Source organism: Barbus barbus, assembly GCF_936440315.1.
Source record: "Barbus barbus genome assembly, chromosome: 16".
NCBI lineage: Eukaryota > Metazoa > Chordata > Actinopteri > Cypriniformes > Cyprinidae > Barbus > Barbus barbus.
In genome coordinates, this window is record NC_136744.1 from 31,093,788 (window position 1) to 31,113,532 (window position 19,745).

At 34.9% G+C, this 19,745-nt stretch overlaps 1 protein-coding gene across 3 annotated transcripts in view; it reads right to left on the reverse strand.

Moving 5' to 3' along the window:
- LOC306882778 (inositol polyphosphate-5-phosphatase A-like) overlaps positions 1-19,745 on the reverse strand; it is a 154,944-nt gene that overhangs the window by 118,330 nt on the left and 16,869 nt on the right. For all 3 annotated transcript variants that reach the window (XM_079437659.1, XM_079437660.1, XM_079437661.1), the window contains exon 2: positions 9,680-9,721. In XM_079437659.1, the coding sequence (XP_079293785.1) occupies positions 9,680-9,721 (42 nt within the window). The remainder of the gene's footprint in view (positions 1-9,679; positions 9,722-19,745) is intronic.

The window sequence follows — 19,745 nt, forward strand, 5'->3', positions numbered from 1 at the left end:
TGTCACCAGGTGTTAAACGGAGTGAATGCTAAATAAATATTAGCAAGCCACTAAACGCCTAAAAGAGCAGGAGGCACTCAGACAGAACAATGCTTGAAAAAACCATCAAAACAAAACAAACAGAGCGATGCGGTTAGTAGTGCGAGCGCTTCATCTATATACAGTATATGCACCTGCAGTTTAGATTTGTCTACTAAACTAATGCTCAGTCATTTAACCAGAAGCCTTCAGATCAAAAACATGTCACTGATGTGCCGTATGATCATATCTCACACAGTCCACTGTCCGTCTCAAATACTGATCGTGTTTAATGTTGTGTCTAATTTAACGTGTTTAACGAGCAAATAATGAGGGGTCTCTGTCAACGAGAATCTGCTGATTCAAATGAAGCGTCGCACGTCTGACACATTAAACGTGTTTATTAATCAGCATTATTACAGCCACTGCATCAGTAAACACTCACCTCACATAAAACAGGTTTCTATGAGAAGAATTAAAGAGTTGATCGAGAATGTGACTCCAGGATGAGCTGGATTTACTATTATAGCTTTGAGTTTTATATTTCCTATTCATTTAATTATAGCTGAAGTTTTAGAATATTTGCTGCGTGTTTTTTAGTTTTTATTAGATTTGTTTGTAATGTGTATACAGTTTTTATTTTATTTTTTAATTCAGTTTTAGTTATTTTAGTAAAAAGTTGCCTTGTTGACAAGCTTTTTTTTCATTTATATGTATTACCAGTCAAAAGTTTTTGAACAGTAATGTTTTTTACAGAAGTCTGTTCTGTTCACCAAGCCTGCATTTATTTGATCCAAAATACAGCAAAAGCAGTAAAAGTCTGAAATATTTTTACCATTTAAAGCAGCTGTTTTCTCTGTGAATATGTGTTAAACTGTAATGTATTTCTGTGATCTGCAGCTGTATTTTCAGCATCATTACTCCAGTCTTCAGTGTCACATGATCTTCAGAAATCATTATAATATACTGAATCTTTTACAAAAAAACAATCTTAGTTCAAAATCTTTTTACTGGTAGTGTATTCATTTATAGTTAACACTTATTTCATGATTATTCACGTCAAGTTATGAAAATGTTTTTTAGGGTTTGAGTTTTGTTTCTCACATGCCTCATATTACGCAGTTTAAGCGGCTTTATTCAAAGACAAAGAATCTCAGGGTTTCTCAAACTAAATAACTGCTGAAAATCTACTGATATGATGTGAGCAGAGCTACACGAGACAGAGAGAGAATCAAATAAAGCAGCTTTCCATGACGTCACTGCAGCTCGAGCTTGGCAGGAGTTTACAGGCCTTCCCCGAACACACACACACACACACACTCTCTCACTCGCGCACACACACACACAACCACACAGACACTCAATCTCTCTCTCACACACACACAACCACACACACACCAGACACTCAGACACTCACTCTCACACACAGACACTCAATCTCTCACAAAAACACACACAGACACACAAACACACAGACACTCAATCTCTCACACACACACACAAACACACAAACACACAGACACTCAATCTCTCTCACACACACACACACACACACACACACACAGACACTCAATCTCTCACACAAACACACACACACAAACACACAGACACTCAATCTCTCACACAAACACACACACACACACACACAGACACTCAATCTCTCACACACACACACACACACACACACACACACACAAACACACAAACACAATCTCTCACACAAACACACACACACACACACACACACACAAACACACAAACACTCAATCTCTCACACATACACACTGCATGTGTAATATAACAAAAGATCAAACCACACAGCATTTATTTTAAGCACACTTTTTACAAAATTAAGTTTGTTACATTGATAATTATATTGTTCAAAAATATAAAAATAACCAAAACACCACTTGGTTTGATATTTTGTATCTAATGCAATGAAATTCACAAATTCTGCTGCTTCATATTTTGAGGAAAATGTGATACATTACCATTCAAAAGTTTGATAAGAATACAAGAAGAACAGAAATTAACACTTTTATTCATCAAGGATGCGTTAAATTGATCAAAAGTGTCAGTAAAGACATTTATAATGTTATAAAGATTTCTATTTCAAATAAATGCTGTTCTCTTGAACTTTCTATTCATCTGTGAATCCTGAAAAATAAAATGTATCACGGTTTCCACAAAAATATTGTGCAGCACAACTGTGTTCAACATTGATAATAATCAGAAATGATTACACTTCAGAAAGGCATTAATGTCAGAGGACGTGTGTTGAGCAGAAGAGTCCATGTCAGTGTGTCTTGTCTTTTGTCAGTCAAAGCCAGCAGGTAAATGGCTGGAGTGGCAGGGAAATCAGTGCTGGAGTGACAGCACATTTGATTAGGAAATGTGTCCTCCAAGAGATCAGCAACACACACACACACACACACACACTCCAGGGTTCTTTCATGAACACCAGATTCAAGGACTTTCAAGGACTTTTTAAGCACCATTTATTTTATATCAAGCACCGATCAAATTCACACGCCAGCGAATGTAGTGTCATGAAAGACCTTACAGTACTAAACATTTTACTTACACTTAACATTTACATTAAACATTTCAGAGTAATAATGTTTTGAATGTGTAGGTTTCATAAATTTAGACCGTTTTGAGTAGTCGTTAATACTGGTAATATTCAAATACAATTTCTAAAATATTTTTAGAAAAACAGCAAACTACAAAAAACAAAACTGTTTCTTGCTGTAGTTCTGTACAAGATTTAAATTGGAAAGAATTTCACAATTTTTAAATTAATAAAAAGTAACTGTAAACCTGTTAACATAAAAAATTTGCATGTTCTCTCAATAGAGACGTTACTCATTAATAAACAACTCAAGTCAAAATTATTTTGTAAATCCCATTTTTTTCATCTTTGACCTAGAGGAATGCAGCTGCTCAAACATGAACATTTTAAACATTGTATGTGTGAAAATCTGCAAATAAATATAAAGAAAAGAAATAAAAAAATAGGACTTTCTATTTGCTTTTAAACTGTAAACAGTTTTTCTTATTTTTCAAGTTCTACATTTTCTCCTTAGCTCCATGTCGCAGTAAGTTTTGGGAGTTCATTTTTAGTCCATCTCCTATCCTGAAAAGTCTGTCTTGCAGAGATTGACTAACAATGAGCTCCTAAAACTTACTGCTATTCTGGAAGATCAATTCTTCAAACAGTGGTACAAGAGGATGTGCTGCTGGTCCATCAAGTTAATTTCATTGACCAATACTTTATCATAATTTTCATCAACAACATTTTTTTCCACTGACGACAACGAGACGATAATGAACGAAAACTCTTTTTGAATGACAAAAATTATGACAAATCTATTGACATTTTCGTCAACGAATAAAAACGAGACGAAAATGTTAGGGAAGGACAATTTGGGAAGAGATTAATTCAGAACGAATCTGCATAGAAGGTTAGATGCAAACATATGAACCGGCGGGACATTAGCTAAAATACACTTGCTGCACGGCGCATAAAACATAAAAAATGTCAATATGTGGGAGTAAGAGGAGAGCAGACATGTGCATAAATCTGACGACGCAAGAGAGAACTCTATTCGGTCATGTTTTCTGAGCGCAGACACTGAAGCATACACACACAGAAAGCGCGTCGCACAGCACCTGAGTACTCTTTCACGTCGCATGAACGGAGAAATACACACAAAATGATGTCGAAATGTCCGTTTTGACGAGTATTCACGTAAACACAGCTGTGAACGTAAACCGTAGGGAGAACGTGTATCAGTAGGCCTACACTGCATCCGTCACCGTGCATTCGGTTTTAAAGGGATAGCAGTCTAATTTAGTTGCTATTGTCCGAGTCATTGATGTTAATCAAACAACTAAAGAAAGACATACAATCACTCACTGCTCTTGACTGAAAAACTTTAGTAGCCCTAAAGATTAATCTAAATTTATTTGTAGAAATAAATATGTCTGCTTGAAAGAATGATAAACAAGTTGTTATAAAGAATGCATAATTAGCCTATATAACATTGGTATTTCATTAAAAAGAAGACCATATTCCTGTTCTTTATGAGAAGTGGTTTTATTTAATTTGATCAAAGGCATGTTGTGTGTCACCGCAGTTAAATTGCAGTCTATCATGATAAAAAAAACAATATCAAACCTACATAATGAGTTTGGACATTTTAGAGAAGTGCTTAATAAATGCACTGTAACTAAACCCATTAGATTTTAGCCGACTAAATTTACTGTAGATTTAGTCGACTAAAAATCTTATGATATTTAGTGAACTAAAACGAGACTAAAACTAAAAACAACTCAGATGACTAAAATATGACTAAAACTATATGGCATTTTAGTCAAAAGACTATGACTAAAACTAAATCAAAATTTGCTGTCAAAATTAACACTGCTCTCAACTTATCCATCTATAAAGCCTATAAAATGTGTCTTCATGTACAAACCCGATTCCAAAAAAGTTGGGACACTGTACAAATTGTGAATAAAAACAGAATGCAATGATGTGGAAGTTTCAAATTTCAATATTTTATTCAGAATACAACATAGATGACATATCAAATGTTTAAACTGAGAAAATGTATCATTTTAAGGGAAAAATAAGTTTATTTTAAATTTCATGGCATCAACACATCTCAAAAAAGTTGGGACAAGGCCATGTTTACCACTGTGTTGCATCCTCTCTTCTTTTTATACCAGTCTGCAAACGTCTGGGGACTGAGGAGACAAGTTGCTCAAGTTTAGGAATAGGAATGTTGTCCCATTCTTGTCTAATACAGGCTTCTAGTTGCTCAACTGTCTTAGGTCTTCTTTGTCGCATCTTCCTCTTTATGATGCACCAAATGTTTTCTATGGTTGAAAGATCTGCAGGCTGGCCATTTCAGTACCCGGATCCTCCTCCTACGCAGCCATGATGTTGTAATTGATGCAGTATGTGGTCTGGCATTGTCATGTTGGAAAATGCAAGGTCTTCCCTGAAAGAGACAACGTCTGGATGGGAGCATATGTTGTTCTAGAACTTGGATATACCTTTCAGCATTGATGGTGCCTTTCCAGATGTGTAAGCTGCCCATGCCACACGCACTCATGCAACCCCATACCATCAGAGATGCAGGCTTATGAACTGAGCGATGATAACAACTTGGGTTGTCCTTGTCCTCTTTAGTCCGGATGACATGGCGTCCCAATTTTCCAAAACGAACTTCAAATTTTGATTCGTCTGACCACAGAACAGTTTTCCACTTTGCCACAGTCCATTTTAAATAAGCCTTGTCCCAGAGAAAACGCCTGCGCTTCTGGATCATGTTTAGATATGGCTTCTTTTTTGACCTATAGAGTTTTAGCCGGCAACAGCGAATGGCACGGTGGATGGTGTTCACCGACAATGTTTTCTGGAAGTATTCCTGAGCCCATGTTGTGATTTCCATTACAGTAGCATTGCTGTATGTGATGCAGTGCCGTCTAAGGGCCCGAAGATCACGGGCATCCAGTATGGTTTTCCGGCCTTGACCCTTACTCACAGAGATTGTTCCAGATTCTCTGAATCTTTGGATGATATTATGCACTGTAGATGATGATAACTTCAAACTCTTTGCAATTTTTCTCTGGGAAACTCCTTTCTGATATTGCTCCACTATTTTTCGCCGCAGCATTGGGGGAATTGGTGATCCTCTTGCCATCTTGACTTCTGAGAGACACTGCCACTCTGAGAGGCTCTTTTTATACCCAATCATGTTGCCAATTGACCTAATAAGTCGCAAATTGGTCCTCCAGCTGTTCCTTATATGTACATTTAACTTTTCCGGCCTCTTATTGCTACCTGTCCCAACTTTTTTGGAATGTGTAGCTCTCATGAAATCCAAAATGAGCCAATATTTGGCATGACATTTCAAAATGTCTCACTTTCAACATTTGATATGTTATCTATATTCTATTGTGAATAAAATATAAGTTTATGAGATTTGTAAATTATTGCATTCCTTTTTTATTCGTAATTTGTACAGTGTCCCAACTTTTTTGGAATCGGGTTTGTATTTAACAACACTTCAGCATGTTATTCTCATTAAGTGAGGGTCATTTTTTAGGATTTTTATGCAAGCAAAGTCTCTGAGAACCTGACATCTTATAATTCTGGAGACTCCAGGAAGGTTGCAGTTCTGGAACATGGTGGCGCTGGAGACTAAATGTTTGATGGTTTACACCTAATTCTTCACATTAATTCTTAATTATTTTGCAGTTACCGTGTGTCTTATCTTCTCCACCTGTTTTTGTCTAACCCCGCTGTAACCAATGAGCATTTCGCTGACCAATGGTCATGTCTTAACTTTACCATTTCTGTATTGCATTAGTTCTGAATATTTCTCATTGAGGATTTAATCATTTTTGACTTTTCAGTTAAATCTCTTTTTTTGGCTCATTTTATCTGTAAAAGAAAACGTGCCTAATAATTCTGCACACATGAATATAAGGAGTTTTTCACTTCCAGCCTTCATGGACAATTATATATCACTTATAAATTATTAATTACAAAATTAATAGTAGTTATTAAGATTGATGTGGTTTGGAATCGGTAAAATGTTCTTGGAAATAAATATGATCAGAATATCAACGTGTCTAATAATTATTCACGCACTGTAAAGATGTGCTAGAGTGTGCGTGATCGTGTAATCGAAAGTGAAAGTGAACTGCGCGCGCTCATTCAGATGTGATTTCACTTATTAATAGCGTGAAAATGATATACAATATTAGACTGTTTGCGGGAGCGGGCGGTAATGGTCAGACACTCAGTGGAGCGGCTCAAGAAAACTCTAGGCTGCACATCAACACACGCTAAGTTTAACCCCAATTATTTGTGCCGTTTCGTTCTGTGACAGCACATATAGGACAATTTTTAAATAGCGCCATAAACTAAATTTATTTCAAATTTAATTCAAGCACTTTCAAGGACCTATGTTTGTTTTCAAGTACTTTCCAGGCCTGGAATGCATATGTCTGAAATTCAAGTACTTTCAAGAAGCGTGGGAACCCTGACACACACACACACAGACACACACACACACAGAGACCTACAGAACCAACAATAAAAACACTGAATAACTGAGATAAAAACACTCTCGTCCCTTTCCTTACAAGCACAAACTTAATGTCCAAACCAGTGAAATCATGGCTGTAGTAAACAGTCGACTACAAATTTGAAAGAGTTATTAAAAATATATTATGCTGTGAAATGACTTTGTTTTGCTTACATTAGTCAGCCTAGTATTAGTTTCTGCTGTCGTATCCAAACTGGTGTTGAGAATTGTTTTACTGTATCATTTTTTTATATAACATAGCAACCTTATTTCTGGCAAAACATACTAAGCTTTTGAGTTCACATCACAAATATACATTGAGTTGAATTAACTTTTAAAAAAATTTGAGTTAAATTAACTCATTTAATTTAGCAAATTTCACTGTTAGGTTTGATAGTGTAGAGCTGCACAATTAATCATTAAAAGATCGTGATCTTGATTCAAACACAATTATACAACAATTATATGAATTACAGGGATGAAAGTGTATGAAAGTTCGGATATAAACATTGATGTCTAGCGATCAAAATAGAGCAAATGACCTTTTGAAAGTGACTGGCCCTTCAAATAACCTTTGTGACGATTGCATTGTTTCGCCACTAGGTGGCGACAGGTGACAGGTGTTCAAAAATGGATTTGTCATTGAATTATTCAAGAGATTTGTTCAAAAACACAGATTCATTCAGTAATGAAACAAGTGAAGTATTCATGAGTGAGTCATTGAATCATTCTTTCAAATCCCTTTTTTATAATTTCAATATGAAAATTGGTGTATTAAATATATTAGATTTTAAATACATATTAAAATGTTTAATAATTCAATCAAATTAATTAAACACTTAAATAGACTGCAGCAATTAATATTTTTTCACACATTATTTAGTTTAGTTCAGAATCGTGGGAGAATCGTGATTTCTATTTGAGACAATTGTGATTGTCAATTTATCCAGAATCGTGCCGCTCTGCTATAACAGCCAATATATAGGGTCTAGGAAATCAGTTTATTTTTGCCCAAATTTACAGTTTTCATTTTTCTGGATTCTGTTTTTTTCCTTTTTAATTTTTCTGGACTCATTTTTAATGGTCAAATTAAATTTTATTAAATCAAAATCATGAAACATTACAATTTAACATCAATTTATTAAAAGTTTAACAAAAATTACATATTTAGGGCCCTATGAAATATTAAATTGTTTCCTCACCTTATGTTTTATTGTTAGCAAATTCTGTGTTTTAGAATTTCTAATTATTTGAATGCATAAAAACAAGTTTTATTTATTCTTACAGTAGCCTTATGATTTTTTTTCTCTCAGAAATTCTGTGTTGTGTATTTACATTTTCTAGTTATCAAATGAAGACATTAAACGTTACTTTAACTTATCTTTGAATTAATAATAATTAAACAAATTATATTTGTTGGCAAGTAAAGAGAATTTACTATATTAAGTTGTATTAATTTTTCAACAACAGTAGTAGTAGTATTACATACATTCTACTAAATAATAGTAACATATTTCTGGCACGATGTCTTCAAGTTAAACTGAACTTTTATTTTGACGGGTTGCTGTGAATACCTTTACACACACACACACACACACACATTAGTATGTGTGTACTAATACTTTTTAATGGTTCGGTTTGTATCACAGTTTCGGTACAGTTCGGTATGTTTAGGGAAAAACTATACTGTCAAGTATAAATAAAGAAAATCAGAATAATATAACTACAAGCAACAGTACAAATAAAAATACAATAGAGTAAAGATACAAATCAAATAAACAGTGATTTTCCGGGTTTTTTTAGGTAGGTCTATAGCATTAGTTTTTAATAAAGTAATCAAATGGAAAACAGCATTGCATATTTGACTGTATAAATTAAAGATTAATCTTTATTAAAGTTACAAAAGCGATTCAATCAGGAGCAGTGAGTGATTTCTTTGTTGTTGCTGTTTGATTAATATGAATAAAGTGCTGTCACTTTAAGAGAATGCACTGATACTGTACGCTCAGCCGGCTATGTCTGCTATAGGATACTCACCAAGATGGGCATTTTGACATAATTTTTGCATGAATTTGTCCATTCAAACACAATACTTCAGAGAGAGCTTCATATTTGTGCACCCGGGTGATGACGGAATAAAGATGTGTTGTCAGATTTAAGCTGAACCGTCCCGGCGCGTGTGTGGAGAACCGTATGGTTCGATTTTTTTCCGCGAACCGTTCCACCCCTAATACATATATTTCTATATATTTATTATATACACACACAAAAAAAATCTATTTAAAGGTAACAATATAAAAATATGAAATAAAAACATAAAAATGAAACAAAAAGAGCAGTCTTCTGACACAAAACTGTGATTGTTCTTCAGCTTCTTTAACTTGCTTCATTGTTGCAACAAAGAAACCCGTTACACAGAACGAGTTTTCAGTGCACAGATCTACCGTGACATCAGTATCAGACAGTGATGTCATAAAGGTGAGCCAATCGCATCCTAGATGCACTGGAGGGGCGGAGCCAGTCAAACAGATGGCGAGATCAGAAGAGTTTCTTACCTGGCAAAACTCCCGCAGCCACATCTTCTGTAGGTTCTCCGGCTGAAAGAGGAACGAGAGATCAGTCAGACCTTTCTCATCACGAGGACCCGTCATTATTATAGTCATGCATAAAAGTGACAACAATAATCAGAATCAGCTTTATTGCCAGGTCTGTTTACACATACAAGGAATTTGTTTTGGTGACAGAAGCTCCACAGTGCAACAGAAAGACAGCGACAGGACAGATAATAAAAATAATAATATACAAAATAGACAATTTAGTATGTACAGGTATGTTAGGTGAAATTTTCAAATGTAAAAAGTATGTGTGTTAAATAAATAAATGTATGATCGGTGATAGTAAAATCAAAAAACAAAAAAAAACAAAAAAAGTATCTGGTAGCCGTTGACTTCAATAGTATTTTTATTCATACTATGGAAGTCAATGGGAGCCGAAACTGGGTTAAGGTGAATAAATGATGACAGGATTTTCATATTTGGGTGAACGATCCCTTGAAATTCACATGACCGGTGTGTCTGATATCAGCACGCAGTGACGCAGATCATTCATATGAACGAAAGCATCTGTTACTGTACATACATGAATAAATACTACAACAACTCAGCTACTATAACGATCAATATTCTTCTGGAAACCTCACGTGAGTCTGTGCTGAGAGTAAATACAGGTGTGATTGAGAGCATCAGTGTACATGTTATCAAGTCTAAGAGTGAATGTGGGCAACACACACACACACACACACACACACAGTGACTCTACCCACCGCACAAGACTATATAAGGACACACACACTGAACCCTGACATTACAGACACAGAGGGAAACACTGCACTAAATATGGCCCGCAGTCACACACACACACGCACGCACACGCACACACACACACACACACGCGCACACACACACACGCGCACACACTCACACGCACACACTCACACACTCACACACACACACACACGCACACACTCACACTCACACTCACACGCACACACTCACACGCACACACTCACTCACACGCACGCACACACGCGCACGCACACGCACACGCACACACACACGCACACACACACGCGCACACACACACACACACACACACACACGCGCACACACACACGCACGCACACACTCACACACACACGCGCACACACACACACACACGCACGCACACACTCACACACACGCACAGTCCTGAGTGAAGCGTGTGTTTGTAAACATGCTGAAATGCTAAAACTACACTATAAAAGCATTGCTTGAGTTAATGTGAAACATCATTTTCATATTTAGCTCCACAGTATGGCATTAAAAAAGCTGGCTTTGATTTTATCCATGACGGGCTGATTGGATTTCATGTCAAAGGAATATTTCAATCAAAGGAATATTAATACTGAGACAAATATCTGCAGAGAAAAACATTGAGGAAAACTGTCAATTACAAAGAGGCAAGATTATGAGAATAAATTGAGAAAAAAAAAGGTAAAAATTAAGAGACGCACAAGAAAGAAAGTCAAAAACAAAATTGTGAGAATATAGTTGTAACAACACAATATTAAAGATAATATTGAGATAAAGTTCAAATTAGAATAATACAGTCAAAAAGATTATGAAATTAAAGTCATAATATTTTGAGAGAAAAAAAGGGAGACTAAAGTCATAGTATTACACGAAAACTAAGATTGCAGGAATACATTTGAAGCTATTTCAGATTAGAGTCATAACATTATGAGAAAAACTACAAGTAAAAAAACAAAGATTGTGAGAATAAAGCTGAAACCGTATGAGAATAGTCTCATAATATTTTGAGAAAATAAAAATGACAAGAATAAAGTAATAACATTATGAGAATGAAGTAATATGAGAAAAATAAAACTAAAGTAAAAAAAAAAGATCACAAGAATAAAGTTGTAACAATATATGATTAAATTATAATATTTTGTAAATATTATATTACATAAATCTAAAACTTAAAAAAGTGTTAATTTGCAAAAAACAGATAACTCCGTTTTTAACCATTTTCAAAAATCAAACTCAATCAAACTGCAGTCAGGTTATTTTGATTAGGTAAAAAATTACTAAAATACAGCTAACTAACAAAACATTTGACAGCAATAAAATTTTTTTTTGGAAAATTAAAAAAAAAAAAAGTTATCTGTTTTTGCAAAATTAACTCTTCAAATATTGAAGCTTGAAAACTCCTGAAAGCCGAAGACAATCGAATGCCGTTGGAAACAGCCGCGGGTCACTGCGGCTTCAGCAACAGATCTGACCTGCAGCTAAAGCAGCTAAAGTAGGACTGAGCTCCTCCAGAGCGCCAGCTAAAAACACCAGCTTATCAAAAGTTAATTTGCAGTTAATTAGAGAGGATCTCCCCTGGAGGCCTGATGGAAATAGCAGCGCGTGCGCTTCTGCACCGATCCGGCCTGGTTTACACTCCCTCTGGGGACTCGGAGCGCTCGGATTTAGCCAAACGTATTTCAGGAGCGCCGTGAGAATATGCCTTTAAAAGGAGAGTGAAACAACAGCGAGCGCTGCCTGGGATAACAGGTACTTTCATCAGATGATGACAGACATGTGCTGCTTTTAGATCAAACTCCTTTCAATTCTGGAAAAATGAGCCGTTTCAGTTCCACGTGCCCTTTATGCTCACACGGCTCTATAATCGCTCACGGTTCACTGCGCTAATTCTGCTCAGAAAACTAGAAATCAGACCAGAGAAACACACACATCACATCAGAATACCATCATAGAGACTGAATCACTACCACATGCTTCAGTTTAGAGCCACCATGACTACATTCATGAAGAGAAACCAGTGACAAAATAGAAGTTATTAAGAAGGTTTCTGAGGTTTAGCTTCAATGAAAAAATCTAAAAAACTTACTGAAGTTAACACTGGTTACTTCAAAGAATAATGAAAGTGTTTTTGTTCACGATTATGCAGAAACACACACATACTCACACAGACACTCTCTCACACAAACACACATGCACAAACACACACACACACACACAGACACTCTCTCACACAAACACACATGCACAAACACACACACACACACACAGACACTCTCTCACACAAACACACATGCACAAACACACACACACACACACAGACACTCTCTCACACAAACACACATGCACAAACACACACACACACACACAGAAATTCACAAACTGACACGTAAACACAGTAATGAAAATGGACACGTGGAAACACACAAATGGACATACAAGCAAACACATTCACACACACACACACACACAAATATACACACACTCACACATGCATACACACACTCTATTGATGATCTTAAAGGGACAGTTCACCCATTAATCATCACACTGTCATCAATTACTCTCACTCATGTTGTTCAAACCTGTATGACTTCTGTGGAACACAAAAGAAGAAGAGTTACTCTGTCTGTTTATTATTAATTATTATTATTCACTTCATTCACTATTATTATTTTGTAATATTAAAAACTGCACTGTAAAGTCATATTTCATAATATTAGGCCTAATTATTAATATGAATTATTTTGTACTGTAGTAAAACTTCAATACTTGTGTCTCTGTATCTTTAGCTGCAATAGTTAAACCCTCCAGCTTTTATTTGAGTGGAAAACAGCAGGGAATCCTTTAAGGTTCAGTGAAAACAGGTTTACCAACGCATCTCATTACAAATCTAGTGAAACACTGTAATTAATCATCATTCATGCGCAAATACAGTGGAAACTCCTGAAAAGCAGCGGTGCATTACGGCAAACAGAGGCGAGCCTTCAACAAACGGCCATCTGAACGTTTGCTGACGCTCTGAATCTCATTCCCAGAAAACAGGAGCTGAGGGTGAGCCGGTCTGACGGTCTTCCCTAAACAAACATCCCACACTCCTGCTGGATTACCAGCTGGTGTCAGAACAACACGAGCTATCAGGCCTTGGGTTTGTCATGAAGGAGCATGTCAGTGTTATATTAGCTGTACAGAGAAGAGCTGGAGACCAGTGACGGACCGTCAGGAAACCAGGACAGAGAGGGCTAAAAATACTGACAGAGAGACTGAGAGATACAGCAGAGAGAGAGAGAGAGAGAGAGAGAGAGAGTGGGCGGGTCTCCACAGACTGATGCTCGTCTCTGATTGGCTGCTGGAATCTCTGGGAATCAAGAGCCAGTGGGAATCACTGGCTCTTGATGCTCATCACTCAGAGGACAAAGCTGTTTGAGACCCTGAGATCACGACTCAATTTGATTCACAAGATCTTGATTCAATTCAAAACTTAGTTTCATTCAGTTTCACTGAATGAAGCACTGCTCCAGGTGTGTGTTCACTACTGTGTGTGCACTTGGATGGGTTAAATGCAGCACTAATTCAGAGTATGGATCACCATACTTGGCCACACATCTCCATTAAAGCTGTAAACTATTCAAAGAACCCTGTCAGATGGTAAGGTACTATAATATCAAGGGTTAAAACCAACAGAAGAGTTCAAACTATAACAGAAATTCAGAAATGTATATTTAGATATAATAATCAAAAATATTAGATGTATGCAGAATATATAAAAATATTTAAAATAATATTTAAATTGTCCCATTTTAAGGGAGTTTTTATATTTAATGATGTAATTATATTTTTACTCCAATTTGTTGTTGGAGTTGATAAAAATCGGTGTTATTTTAGTACCATTGAGATACGATTATAGTTTTTATTAATTTTTATTATTTTTATGTTCTTCATTTTCATTTGTTAAATTTGAAGTAATTTCGCTGCATGATTTTATTTTTATTAGTTTTTGTGTTTGTAAAAAAAAAAAAAAAAAAAAAAAATAATAATAATAATAATAATAATAATAAATATATATATATATATATATATATATATATATATATATATATATATATATATATATATATATATATATATATATATATATATATATATATATATATATATATATATATATATTAATATATATTTATTTATTTATTTTATTTTTTCCTGCAGTTTTAGCTATTTTTGTACATCAAGTTAAATTTAATAAAAATTAAAAATGCTGCTTTGGCAACTAGCTTTTTTTTTTCAGTTAATGTTTCATTTTTTTAAAGTATTGAATTTTTGAAACAGAAGAACACAAACGTCTGCATTCATTCAGTAAAACACGAGACGTTTCAGAAATAAAACGTGCAGAAATGTCATTTAAAGCAGACAGAAATAGAGTGGAAAATCTCCGCTGAGGCTCTAGAGCAGCGTTTCTCCAGTTATGGCCAGAGCGGCACGGATCAGAGGTCAGGACTGAACTCAGAGATCCCAGCGGACCGCACTGATGCATTCTGGGACAAACACACACTGTCAGACGTGATTAGTGAGGGAATTATTCTCAAGAACAGCACAGGAACTGATCGACATCAATAACTGTCAGAAGGCTTTCAGAAAAGGGAAATATTCAATATTTAAAATCACATGCATATATTACATACATTATACACATATATGGTTTATACAGTCTCATAAAAACTCAAATAGCCACGAACAATAAAGGTCACTAGCGTTCAGTATAATGGTATGCACTACTAGTTAAATATTTAAACATCCATATTTAAGAATACTTGTAAAATCTTAAAAACTATGACATAAAACAAATGGATGTGAAATAGATGTGAAATAATAAATAAAAAAATTTATTAAATATATTTATTATTATTATTATTACAGAAATATAATAAAATTATTATAATAATTAGTTATCATCAATGATAATAATAATAGATTTATATTTAATAATATGTATTGTTAATAATAAATAAATATTGGTTTTCTAAAATAAAATCTAAAATTTTCGAATTCTAGTAAAATATCATTAAAACTATTAAATAAATCAAATGGAACACTTAATGTGAACAAAACATGTGAAACTAAAAAATATAAATTGTGTTTAATATATCTATATAAATTATTATTGTTGCTGTACTATATGTACTATTAAGTTCTACAAAAAACAAATACAATGTGTGTTTCTGAAGAACTCATTTTAATTATTTTATCAGACTTCTGTAGATCAAAAAGGTTTTGCAGTCACAAGAATCACAAACTGAGTGTGTTTGACTGCTAGTGTATTCACTGAAGCACTATAGTATTACCGTAGTACTGTCACAGTGCATCTATATAAGGGTCCTAATGAAAGCTGAAGCTGTGCAGGACGTGACAGCTGACCCTCAGGCAATGACTCAAGCACGCTCTCAAAATACAGCATTGTTCTACAGCCGACCTTATGACCTCTCACCCTTCCCTGACCTCTGAGCTCCATCAGGTACAATACCAGAGCCGCTCAGAATGACGTCTACACACACGACTGAGAAGGAACTAGCTTAAAACAGGCCAGACTAAACCAGTCCTGCATTATTCACAAGACGGAGGGAAAGAAAAGCAGGACAACGACATTTACATTAGAAAGCTGTTCTAGTTTTACAGTCCCATAAACACCGAGACGTGTGGAAGAAAACTCCACTGTTTTACTATCAGTCCACGGCTCGAAGTGTAAACAGGAAACGCTCACAAAGCAAGGAGACGTCACACCCAGAGAGAACGACTGGACTTCCTGTCCGGCCTGACACAGAACATCAGTCCAGATCTTAAGACTTGAAAAGCTATGAAAGAAAGACGAGTTGTTTGTCTGAATCAGTCAGAGCGGTTCTTCAGTAGTTCAGAGTGATTCAAAATAAAACTTTTACAAGAATTAGAAAAACTATAAAGGTGTATTTTAGTTAGGGTTATTATGGTTCAACTAAAACCATAAAAATATATATTTTTGTTACTTGAAGTCAAATAAATGTTAACTGAAATAAGGTCAGTTTTTTTATATTAAATTTATTTCAGCCAAGGCAAATTTTTCATTTAGTTTAACTTAATGTACTAAAACTGAAATACAAATTTATAAAAACTATATAAAAATATTTAGAAACATCAAAAACTAATAAAAACACACTATTATAGTTTTTATAAAAAAATTTTTTTTCAATTTTAGGCAATTCGTTGCATGTCTTTTTTTTATTTTTGTTTTTTTATATACTAAAATAACTCAAATTTAAATAAAAAGTATATCAAGTTGAACTAAATTAAAATGAAAACATGTTTCCTTGGAAACTAGCTGAAATAAAAAAAAAATTATACTTCATTTTATTTCAAGTAACAAAAATGTTATATTTGTATGATTTTAATTTTAGTTTCAGTTTTAGTTAACTACAATAACCCAGATAAAAATAAACTTAGGCTTGATGTTAATTGTATTATGTAAGTCACTTTGGAATATAAGCCACAGCACGTTTAAAATAAAATAAAAACTTCTGAAAAAATGTGGTAGTTATGAATAACTACTGCTAACGTACTGCTACTGTAATACGGATCTGGAAACGCATCCAGAATTGTTCAGTTCCTCCCAATGAATCCCATCATGCACTTCTCTCTGGGATACAGACGGATCTTGCCGTTCTCTTATCTCCCGCTGCTCTTGCTCACAGCTTCCTGTTTGCAGTCAAGCAGGACAAACATGGAAAACATTTCACAGTCCGTCACATCTGCAGCATGAGCCTGACAGAGATATCATTTTAGTTTTCCTGCTTCAGACAATGAAGCAGCGAGAGAGCAAGCGAGAGACACAGAGAGAGAGAGAGAGAGAGAGAGAGAGAGAGAGAGAGACAGAGAGAGAGAGCGAGAGAGAGACAGAGAGACAGAGAGACAGAGAGACAGAGACAGAGAGAGAGAGAGAGAGAGAGAGAGAGAGAGAGAGAGAGAGAGAGACAGAGAGCGAGAGAACCCTCTCAACTCATCCTGAATTTATTAATGATGGGAGAACGCTGCGGTTACATTAAGACACTTATGATGGAAGAAATTAACCATGAAAACACATTTTCAAAAGTAAAGCCACAAGACTTTAATATTACACATGTGATGACATCACTAGAGTCCTGTGGTTTCTACGATACGCAAAACACGGACATAATCGGAAAATCCAGTCCTAAGACATTTACTGTATAACAAAGTCATGAATTTGGCAAAATCTGGATGAATAAATAAAAAAAAAGTAGGGCTGTACAATTAATCAAATTCAATGTATTAACAACAATAAAAACAATATCTCAAAAATTATTTTAAGGAACCATTTTTTTTTTCAACAGTAAACAGCACTTTGCTTGCCAAAAAAATCTAATGAAATTTATACAATTCATTTCATTACATTTTACAGGATTATTTAAAATGTTAAAGTTATATGCATTAATTAGATTAATAATAATAAAGCATAGGACTCTATTATTATTAAAGTTAATAAATGAATTCAAGACATCCTTTTTGTTATTAAAATTTAATTAAATCATTACAAATGGTATACAGAAAAAAACTGAAAAATCAAAACTGAAAAAAATAAATAAATGCAATTTGGAGAAAAAAAAATATATACATTTCATACTTTTAATATATTTAAGTTTTATGAACCCAGAAAAATTAAAACAGAAACTAATAAAATTGGGGGGAAAATAAATTTAATTTGGAGGAAAAAAATTAATATTGCTGTTACTATTAACATTTAAATAAATAGTTTTATTATTATGTATTCAACCGTTTAGACATCTTCTCGTTGTTACAACTTAATTAAACTATTAAATGGAATCCAGAAAAATTAAAGCAGAATTTGGGAAAAAGTAAAAGTGATTTCATAGAGCCTTACATCACTAAAGTGTAATGCTCATTGAAACACTTTGCTTACAAACCCTTAAAACATGAAAGGAGTGTGTGTGTGTGTGTGTGTGTGTGTCAGGTTTTACTAAACTCACCTGTGTAAAGTGTGTAAATATTAGCATAAATGTATAAATATAATATAATAAATAACTGCATAAATATTTCTCAACTTTGCAGGAGAATTTTAATACAAGTAAAAATCCAAACACATGACTACAAGTACAGACCCAGGGCTCGCACAATTTCAAAATCCCTGGTAGCCCTTCGGGCAGGCACTCTTCAGTTTTTGGTAGCCCGAAATAAATTGAAGTAGTCCGAATAAAAAAAGAGATTATTTTTAATGTAGAATATTGTGAAGGAAACAAAACATCAAAAACATTTTTAAAACACAAATTACAACAACCGTATAAAATAGTCAAATTACAATCATCAACTCAAATATTTGGTTCTAACTGAAGAGAATGTCTATGAACTTGTAAGAACAACAGAACATGAATCAGTCTGTGTCAGATTCTGGATCTGAAATTTCAACTGAAGTCACCGATGAGAAAATGCCACTCGATGTTGAGGGCACAGCATCTCCTTCATCAGCTTTCTCCTCCTGTGCATCCGTCTCCACTTCTCTGCTCTTTGTTCTTGTCGGGGTTTTATGTTCCAGGTGTCTTGAACCTTTTCTAGAAAACATCCAGAAACTAATTGCCTTGTCAGGGCAAAAAGATTCAACTGATTCCCCATTAATGGAGAGTTGCATGCAGTTATTCAGTGTTTCAGGCTGTAGAGAGGTACGATGTGTTGTCTTCACTCGGTTCATGCTAGAAAATCCTCTCTCAGATGACTGTCGATGGACTAAGTGTCAGCATTAATTTCACCAGCAACAAGAGGGGTGTTCTGGATTCTCAGAGAGGAGATCTCTGTACAAGCAGTCTACCTTGCTACCCCGGTGTTCTGCAAGCCACATTTTTAGATCCATTCTTGTGGAATGTTCTCCTTCTCTTCCTCATCTAGCAAACTGGCAAAATGTGTGACAAGATAATCCACCTCTTCATCCCCATAATTTGCCAGCTCTTCTCTGGGACAGGGGAGAGTGGAAGGGTCAAAACCCTTGAAACAAGAAAGAGGCTTTTCACAGTTTTTTAAATCTGCTGTCCATGTACTTGACTGTGTTGTCAATAATCTTCTGAATCTCTGCACCAAGGGTGTCTTTGTCTGTGCCCTCACCTCTTCTAGCAGGTCGCTGGCTTTTTGTGAGCTGAGTTCCACAGTAGCAAATGCTGCCATCCTCGTTCACTGTGAACTTTGTGTCCAAGGTTTTCTGGTATTCTCCTGGTTGTGTTTTCAG